Source organism: Chamaea fasciata, unplaced genomic scaffold, assembly GCF_029207755.1.
Source record: "Chamaea fasciata isolate MVZ Bird 193981 ecotype frontalis unplaced genomic scaffold, bChaFas1.0.hap1 SCAF_4, whole genome shotgun sequence".
NCBI lineage: Eukaryota > Metazoa > Chordata > Aves > Passeriformes > Sylviidae > Chamaea > Chamaea fasciata.
In genome coordinates, this window is record NW_027094089.1 from 55,155,566 (window position 1) to 55,165,486 (window position 9,921).

Sequence of the window (9,921 nt, forward strand, 5' to 3'; positions counted from 1 at the left end):
AGTAACTGAAGCAGAAAATAAATCAAGACAGAACTTTGTATTTAAATCCATAGCAAACACAAACATAATCAAATAAAATATCAACACACTGCTCCTGAAATTCCACAGAAATTGACTGTGGTCCCCAAAAATGAGTTCTAACACACAAGAAAACAGCAAACAGAAAGGCAAAAATAAGACAACTGCAGCCTCAGACAGGATGACTTGTCCAAACCTGCAATTCTTACTGTGACTTTCAAGAACCCCATGGGTCCATGTGGACAGCTTGGCACAAGAAGACTGGATACCTCAATACCCAAAAGGATGCATATTTTCATACCTAGAAGTGTTACTTCAAACTTAGTATCTGACACTTTAAAAACTGACATAAATTGCACACATGCAGTGCAGCTCTCTCTCTCAAAGTCACGTTGTCTCTGATTAAGAGTGATGTAACAGTGGGATTATCTGGAAGACAGGATACAAACTCCATCAGAGACCACTACAGCTTACAGTAATAATACAGTCTTCCTGAAATGACAAGCTACATTAAAATTCCCCGTTGCTTCCACACTCCACTTCATTCTTATTTCCGATAAACTGGAACAACTTCCTGAACACTTGAGGAGTTTACAGAGATTAATGATAGATGTTGCCCGGCTCAATCATTCCAGTAAGTGGACATTAATACATTACCCTGTACTTCAGTCAGGTAAATTGTTTCTACCTTCAGCCCACGAAGATTATATAAAGGTGAAATCCTTGGATTGCTCACAGGCTTTTTTCATTCAAGATTTGACTACTGGAGAGATCAAGATTTTCCACTGGGTGTTTCAGATCTATCACTAATGTATAGTAAAAGGATATGTAGTACACCTCTACTTTCTTATGCCCATTGCCCTGGCTTTTACTAAGATAGAAGTTTGCTGTCTCCCTCTAATAGAGTTAACACATCTCACCTTGTAAATAACAGGACAGAGCAGCTGTACTGAGTCATCAGCTCTCCACAGAAGTAAAAGCAGTACAAGCAGAAGAAACCTGATGACAAGGAGGCTGGTCTGCCTTTTAGCAACAAACTGGCAAGGGGTTTTGAGAAGAGGTCAACTAATGCTCAGTTTTCCCACTTCCTACATGTACAAATTAGGGGAAAGTTTTCCTTCAATTTTATTTTTCCCACATTGAATACACCATTGTCTGACAGGTTTCAGAACTACTTATCATTTAAGCATCAATCCAAAAGGTACTCATCTGAAACCTAAGGACAATTAAATAGGTTAGCAAGCTGGCCTCACGGCTTCTTTTGCAAGATTTGTGACTCTGCCCTCACTTGGAAGTCTTCTTACCTTCCCAAATCACATAGATCTTACCTTCTCAAACCACATATATCTAAGATTCCAAGTAAAGCAATAGAAGTTTTACTGGGTTACTTTCAACAGGGTTCAGCAGTGAAAACTTCACCAACCATGCTTCAAATCATGTATGCCAGTGTTGGCAAAAAGGACACACATAAAACAGAAATTAGGGAAGTCAAAGTAGCACACATACGTCACATGCCCTTTCCCACATCTGGATGCCAACAGTTCATCTCGCTATCCTTAAGGGCATTCCTTGAACTTCTGATTGCCAGTTTCCCAGCCACAAACCATTACTGCAGCCCCACTATGTCTGCTAGTGATACTTCATTCTTGTGATGTGCATTCAGCTTCTGCTCAGAGATGCTGTACTCTGGGGATTGTGTGGTCTTCTTCTTCACTTCTACGCAAGTTACACAGAAGAGTCATTATGCTACCACTACAGAACCACATGTCTATCCCTATCTCAACTATAGACCAACCTCCCCAGAAGAACTAGCTGATCTTCCAGTTTAAGTCATGCCTTAGGGTAAAACTCTGAAAGCTCAGACACATGTGTGTGAACTCTAACTTATATAACATGTATTGTCTTGGAGATCTAATGACTGTGTTGCATGAACAACTGTATGCAATAACATAGAGAAAGTACCATTAACTGAAAGAGAAGATTTGCTCACTAAAATCCAGAATCCAGAAGATACATATGTGTGCTATGGAACTATAGCAGCTGCCACTAAGACTCATTTCACCCATTCTCACTGGAAAAATGAAGCCTTAAAATGTCTGTTCCCAATATACTGCACTGTACTGACACAGCCCTTGCACAGCATGTTTGGAATTTCACTTTTTTAAAAGGTTTCAGCAGCAGCCTACACTGGCTTTACAAATATTTACATACCACATTCAAAAAGCTTAGAAGATTTCTTCCCAGAAGACATGAAAGTCTGATAAGTGGTTGAACCTTTAGATTTTGAATGCCTCAGCAAATCAGTACCTACAGAAACCTTATTAGCAGACCAAAACATATTCCGTGCTTTAAAACTCCAGAGAACACAATTTTAACTTCAGAAGTCTTTCTGACAGTAAGGCACACCAGACAAACACAATTCCCACATGCTTAATCTTTATTGTGCAAATATTGTTCTGAGCATTTATTACCCTCTGTAGACACACATTAAAAAAACCCAATACATTAACAGTGGCTAGATTGATGGACAACATATTAAATCTATTTGGTGGTAACTTGTACGCATGCAGTTAATTGCTGTGGTGTACAAATCTTAGCCAGGAGGCCAGCCCAACTGGCGACCACCCAGAACATGGAGATGTACGTGATAGACAGACTGCCCACCCTCAGGCCCTTCATTCACAACCATCCGAAATCCATTGGTCAGGCCCAGGTTAGCAGCACACTTCTTGCCAACAATCATTAAATGCCCAAGAAGCTGGAGGAGAAAGAAAAAAAAAAAAAAGAAAAAAACAACAAACACAAAACACACAAAAAAGGGGAAAGGGCAGGAAGGGAGGGAATGAGAGCAGAGAACCAATAAACCAGTAAGTTAATTCTCAGAAATTCAGCCCCTGCCCTTCAAATTGTTGTCTGCCTGCAACTGACACTTTCCAAGAAAAACCGTAAAGACTGGCTATGTGTAACACCGGGGGAAAATAGAACTATTGATTTTTTTCAAGCCAGGCTGTAACAGACTACAAAATTGTCACAGAAGCTAAATTCACTTCATGGTTAAAGCCCCCACTACTTCTTCAGACAACATGTATCATTCTGGTGGAAAAGAAACTTTATCTTACCATGCAAAGTTTACAAAATCTTTGAGCGTGATGTTTTTAGTTACAAATGAAATATCTAGCACCTCTCAGCTAACTTTCCTTTTCTTCACCTCTGACCTCCTAAAAACCCCCAAGCCCATATTACAGTAAGAACTACTGCATGCAAACAGTGAAAACAGACATCAAGATTATAAGACAACAAATACCAATTCACTTTGCACGGAAAATACACACAGAGATATAGTTTGCTTTCTCTGTCAAATTTTACTGGAAAACCTTAACTCCATTATCCTTTAAGCTAGAGGACAAGGATTATAGTATCAGAAAACTACTTTGCCTCTTTGAAATGTCAAGAGGAAAATGGGGACAGCCTAGTACATTGTGAAGTAATGAGAAGCACAGTTTGGTGCACAGAAAACCTTTAGAGTACTTACAGATTCATCAGAATCCTCTGCTTCAGACAACCTGACAATTGGCTTCTTAGGAATCACTAAGAAATGTGTTGGAGCTTGGGGTGAAATATCATGGAACGCGAGGCACTGGAGGAACAGGAAACAGATAAAATATAATTTGCTTTGGAGAAAGGTAAGAGTTTCAGTAATCAATATGCCCCACTAAATACATATTTCAGCAAATTACCAGCTTCCCCAAACATAAGCAGAGATGTTAATTTTTCTTGTTAACTACTCTACATCCATTATTTTCTAAACACAAAACACTACTTACCAAGGCCAGCTGAAAAAAGTCACTGCTCTGTAAAGTACTGTTTAAAAGCTACAGCCTTCTCAGCAAAACAATATGCAACCAGGTCCAACATTTATTATTGCAATATATGCATAACAACTAGTAGAGCTGTTGGCATGCATGCCTATATTAAGCACATTTATGCTTATTTTTTTTATTAACACCATGTTTCATAAAATAAACGGCAAAGAGTTGCTAATCATCTTCCAGTTATGCCTGAATTCTTCCCCAGTCAAAGACAGCAAGACAATTCCAAAGATCCTTTAGTTATGTGATTAAGGCCATACAAAACTTCTATTCTCAGCAGCACCAAGTATTTCAGAGTCATGCACTAACACTGGCTTCACTTCAGACATTTTCAAATTGAAAGGCTCGATTTTGAAATTGAGAGAAAGGCTTTTTAAGTATGAACATCTGTCTGTAGTGACTAGCTGAATCTTGACTAAATACCAAAATTACAACCAATCACACACTGCATGCATCACCTAAATCTCAAATTAGGAACGGCCAATAGGCAAGAGAAAATGAAGTTATGTGTCTTTGTAAAAATGGCCAACCACAGAACTGGGACTTGCTATTGGAACCTTGACAAATGTGCAGATCCACAGGAGCCACTCTATCACCATTAATCCAAGGATATCTGACTTACTCATCACATTTAACAGCAAAACACCTGGTAGCTATTGGTTATGTCACAGACAGCAGATACTTAAAAGCACATACCTCTATTCTTCAAAATACTAATTTCCTATTCACTTTTCTTTGTGAATCAATAAAGTTAATTTCTTTGCAACTATAGTGCTTTTTTATTCTGAGAAGAAATGTGACTTCTGTCAAGAGTGAAGTTGGTGAAAAGCCCAAACTCAACTTGCATCAATCCTTTATAAACTTTGTATCTTTTATACACCAAATCAGTCTGGTTTTAAGTTATCTTTAAGATGATAATGCACAGTTTTGAATTTCTGATGAACTGCTCATTTCTTCCAAGCAGGAAAAGGCAGTAAGTAAATGACTGATGAATAAAACTAATTTGCACCCAATTAAACAAATCATACTTAGAGCTGACCATGTTGTTTTTCTATTATATGTAGTCCCATAGAGGCAGAATGCAAATGGCCAAACTGCATCAAAGAATTTAAGGATCAAAAGATTGGACGTAAATAGTTTTGTATGGTATAGAAAGCAGAAACAGTATTAAAGAAAAAGCACCACCACAGAAATTCATGAGTGCGTGGGAAACCAAACTTCATTTCAGCAAGTTTAGATTCAACTGAAGAAACAGTGATAAGAGACAGAGACTTTGTACTTTTCAGTATTTCCCATTCTCTGAAGGTCACTTACTGATTAGTGGCTTTCCTTACCCTTCTCCTTTTAACAGTCCCAGCCACCTCTAGAAAGACCTCTAGAAAGTCAACAAAATTAATTGAAGATCACCCACCAGTCAGCTGAAATCTAGAAGTTCTACATTTCTGTGCACTTTGAAGTAAAAATCAATTGAGACACTGCAGGTCATGACTCCTCCAGAAAACACTCTGCACAAGTGGCTGTCAGAGGGGGTTATATGCTCAGCGAAGTCACTGGCCTGATTCTTAAGCAAGCAGTACTCAGCTTACTCTGCTGCAGCCATTGCAGCTGAAGAAAAAACTCACCCTGGTTTGACCCGGGTAAAGAAAGAACACACACCTTGACATAAACACAGAACAGTAACATAACCATGACTTTCAGAAAGCAGTGAACATTTCCAGTATTCTTCAGAGCAGATGGTAACTCCAACAATTCTGCCATCTATTAAGAAAACATTGTTTCAAGCTATGCATGCTTTTTAAGCACAAAAATCTGACAAACAGCATCCTTACACCGAGTCTGTATTGTACACTGAGAATAAACCCTTATTTCAAAAGCAAAAGTCCCTGTTAATGGGGATCCCGTAATTCAATCTAAAGACCGGGGGGGGGGGGGGGGGGGGGGGGGGGAAGGGGTGTGGGAAGTGCGGATCTTATACTAAACACTAGTTAAGACAGAACTGCATAACATCTGTAAGGCTATTGGGAGGCACATCGGGACCTGCAAAAACAGCCAGTTGTGCTCTGCTCGGAACCCGCAAAGAGGCTGCCTGAGAGTGTTAAAGGATTCACGACTACCCTCCCACACGAGCTGTGAGAACACTCGAACCTTGGCAAGGAGTCCAATGCAGTTCCAGGGACGGTGCAGGGAAGCGCGGGGGCGCCCCCCCCCCCCGCGCTCCCGAGCGCCTCCGCGGCGGCCCCGACCCCTGCACAGCCCGCACCTGCTCGTCCTCGTAGATGATGTTGGCGGGGATCTCCTTGCGGATGATCTTCCCGAAGATGGTGTCCCCGCCGGGGCGCGCCGCCTGCGCCTTACTGATCTCGTCAGCCATGGCGGCAGCTCCGCGCACCTTCCGCCGGCCCCCAGCCCCGCCTTCCTGCCGCGGCTACGCCCCCCACGGCGCTCATTGGGCCAATACAGGCAGCTGGCCATGCCCGCCCAGTTGATTGGCGGTGTCATCTGTCATTGATCCGCTGGTCCCCGCGCACCGCACTGGCGCGCCCTCGCTGACCCTGGAGTCGCGGAGGGATCCGGGGGGAGGAAATGTTGCAAGCTCCGCGCAGGGATCAACGCTGCGAAGTGAAACGCAATCCTGCACAAGTAGTGCAGTCCCGAGAGAGGCTATTGTAGACGGAAGTACTGCTTATCAAATCCAGTCCAAATATCTGTGTGATTTCTTGGGACAAGCTCCTGCAGACTGCACCAGGCTGGGCTGCCCTTAGCTTTTCCATCAAAGTTTGCAGATGTTTGGTGCTCCTGGAATCAAGATCCTGCAGAAGGGCAGTTTGATATGCCAGTCCTTTTGCACATAAGTAATTTCGTAACCATGAAACGAACTAATCAATATGGCCACGCAATAATCCACAGAGGGCAACACAAAGCTACACAGCTATACACCTAGTTATAAAAGCTTTTTTATGTACCTATGACACCAGTCGTGACATAGGAGAAATGAAAAAGCAGGGGAAAAGCCAAAACAAACCTTAAAGAGTAACAACAAAGCTTCATTTTCATGCGGTTTAACAGGACCAAGTACGAGGTCCTCCACCTGGGTCGGGACCACGCCTGCTACCGACACAGGCTGGGAGATTGAGACCAGCCCTAGGGAGAAGGACTTGAGGGTGCTGGTGGGTGAGAGGCTGGACATGACCCAGCCATGGGCACTTCCAGCCCAGAAAGCCAAACGTGTCCTGGGCTGCATCCAAAGCAGTGTGGGCAGCAGGGGAGGGAGGGGATTCTGCCCCTCTGCTCTGCTCTGGTGAGACCCCAGCTGGAACCCAGCTCTGGGGTCCCAGCATAGGGAAGGACAAGGAACTGCTGGAGTGATTCCAAAGGAGGCCACCAGGAGGATCAGAGTGACAGAGCACTTTTTCTATGAGGACAGGCTGAGACAATTGGAATTGTTCACTTGGAAAGAAAGGAGTTCAGAATGATGTAATTGCAGCCTCGCAGTACCTGAGAAGAGCCTAAAGGAAAGATGGAGAGAGACTTTTTACAGGGGCACGTAGTGACAGGAGGAATGGCTTTAAACTGCAGGACTGGAGGTTTAAATTAGATGTGAGAAAGATACACTTTACTGTGAGCATGGTGAGGCACTGGAACAGGCTGCCCAGAGAACTTGTGGGTGCCCCATCCCTGGCAGTGTTCAAGGCTAGGCTGGATGGAGCTCTGAGCAGCCTGGTCTGGTGAGAGGTGTCCCTGCTCATCGAAGGGTTATTGGAACTAGATGACCTTTAATGTCCCTTCCAACCCAGACCATTCCAGATTCTATGATTTTCTAAACTTCACAAATAAAATAGATTGATTTCCCTGAAGATTTGTCTAGGAGGATATTAATAGAGACTTGATATATATTTGTCTCTAGACAAAAATGTTACAGAAAAGCATTTTGGAGGGACGCGGGGATCAAATACTGCTAAGTGGCTTAAACTTTATATGATGCCACAACTGATTACCGAACATGTTACGAAAAGACCAGAATTTGTCATGAATTTCTGGTAGTAACTCTGAAATAGTTTATCATTAAATACCCTAAAAAAACCTCTGATAAAGCACATTAAACAATGAAATTTGATTCTTTTCCTTAGATGATGGTTCTGGATTAAATTATTTTGACATGTGTATATCCTGTTGGGTGGTATTGGAGCTTTACGACCATTAAAAGAAGTGCTTCAGGGACAAATTTCTTTGAATTACATTGTTGTCTAACCATGGTTATTCAGCAAATATATGATTAATTTTATTCCCCCATTTTCTCAGGAATTAAATGTATTTTGTGAAAGAACAGAAGATCTGATATTACTATCTAGACAGACTCAGGAGTTTAACATAAAATACTTATTTAGGATACATAATATAGGGTATATTATTTAGGATCCAATTATATGGTAATATATTTTAAGTAGTTGCATGGGCTGCTGTGGAGTTAGTCTAGAAAGCATATTTCTGTGTTAAGAGAAGACATAAAGAGACAAGTTTAGAAGTTTCTCTGAAAAAGCAAAAACATTTTTTATATAGTTGACTTCAGCATATATTCTTGCCTCACCATGTAAAAAACAACTTTTATATTATTTTGAATAAAACAATGAATGAATTAGACCCTCTTTTCAAAGGGTCTAATTAATTCATTCACATCTGCAATAATTATTCTTGGAAATAAATTATGAATAAAATTACTTCTGCTAACAGATCAAGTTACTTTATGAGTAACATAGTATAAAAAAGGTATTTAATAGATGATTACAAGTAAGTTTTAATAATAAAAATCTTAAAATTATTAGGTAATGGTTTAGTGTTCCTATATTTCAATTAGCTTAGAATGTAATTGCAGTTAAACAATTAAACAGACTGTGTATTGGAGCTAGAGGTCTAGTGAGCAGTAAAGCTGGTTACACAGAAAATCCTTATGCTGCCTTTAGCTAATGCTCGATGATGTGTTAGTGAACTATAAGCTTTTTTGTTTTTCAAGAGAATGGCAATTCCGTTTTACCAGATGTACCAGACGTGGCCATGATGTGGCCAGGCCAAGACTGGACTGGTCAGGTTGTGAGTAAGGCAAGCCAGGGATGTGGGAAACTTGATGCAGCCAATGAAGTGACCTGACTAGGGAGGAGAAATGACTGAACAGAAAAAAAAAAAGCCTGTTGGATAACACCAGCAGAGAAAAAAGCCTGCCAGCTTGGCAGCTTTGATCCTGGGAACAAAAAGTGTCCTTTAAAAGTACAGCCAGCCTCTTCTAGGTACAACTGGGTACCTAGAAGGTGGAAAGGTCCTGAGATACTATTGATAAGCACAGAAACAAGGAACGGTCACCACAAATTTTCATCTGAAGTGGTGAAAAAATGAACTGGGAAAGAAGAAGGCACCCCAGATAAAGAAGGATTCTAAACTGCTGTTGCCTGTTCGTACTGCAAGAGCAAGAAAATGGCTTGGCAAAATAAAAACCGATTTGGAGCAGCAGCAAACATCGTCATTTTCTGGCCGTTCTAGGTGTTGCACAGAAACTAATGGCTGTCCAGTTACCCATTTGAAACAATTACATTTTTGTTCAGGAGTAGAACACACTGGTCTTTGTGCTACTCTGGGCAGTAATCTGCAGACTCCGGCAGGGCATGCTGGACAGGGAGCAGCCCCTCATCCCCACCACGGCTCCCCTTGGAGGGCAGGGGTCCCTGGGCCACTGACAGCTCCAGCGGACCGAGGAACCTGTGGGCAGCACTGCCTGCCTGCTGCGGACCTCCTTCTGCAGGCAGTGGCAGCCTCCTGCCAGACCTTGGCGTACCGAGGTTTGGCACTGTTTGCAAAGCCAGGAAGGCCAGTAGGATCCTGGGGTGCATTAGGAAGAGCACTGCCAGCAGGCTGAGGGAGGTGATCCCGTCCCTCTATTCAGCCCTGGTGAGGGACATCTGGAGTGCTGTGTCCGGTTTTGGGCACCTGAGGACAAGAGAGACATGGAGCTCCTGGAGTGGGTCCAGCAGAGGGCAGTGAAGATGGG

General features: G+C 42.2%; 1 protein-coding gene across 1 annotated transcript; it reads right to left on the reverse strand.

The window, feature by feature from the left end:
• Window positions 1-2,437: 2,437 nt before the first annotated feature.
• HINT1 (histidine triad nucleotide binding protein 1) lies at window positions 2,438-6,315 on the reverse strand. The gene is made up of 3 exons (XM_066181627.1): window positions 6,148-6,315; window positions 3,551-3,655; window positions 2,438-2,776 (listed from the first exon to the last, which is right to left on the reverse strand). The coding sequence occupies exons 1-3, from the start codon at window positions 6,256-6,258 to the stop codon at window positions 2,612-2,614; spliced, it is 381 nt and encodes a 126-aa protein (XP_066037724.1). The 5' UTR covers window positions 6,259-6,315; the 3' UTR covers window positions 2,438-2,611.
• Between the last annotated feature and the right edge of the window lie 3,606 nt (window positions 6,316-9,921).

Coding starts and splice junctions, on each gene's coding strand:
- HINT1 (XM_066181627.1), bottom strand. CDS start 6,258: ATGGCTGACGAGATCAGTAAGGCGCAGGCGGCGCGCCCCGGCGGGGAC. Junction 3,656..6,147: donor TCATCTACGAGGACGAGCAG/GTGCGGGCTGTG, acceptor CTGTTCCTCCAG/TGCCTCGCGTTCCATGATAT. Junction 2,777..3,550: donor CAGAGGATTCTGATGAATCT/GTAAGTACTCTA, acceptor TTTCTCCTCCAG/CTTCTTGGGCATTTAATGAT.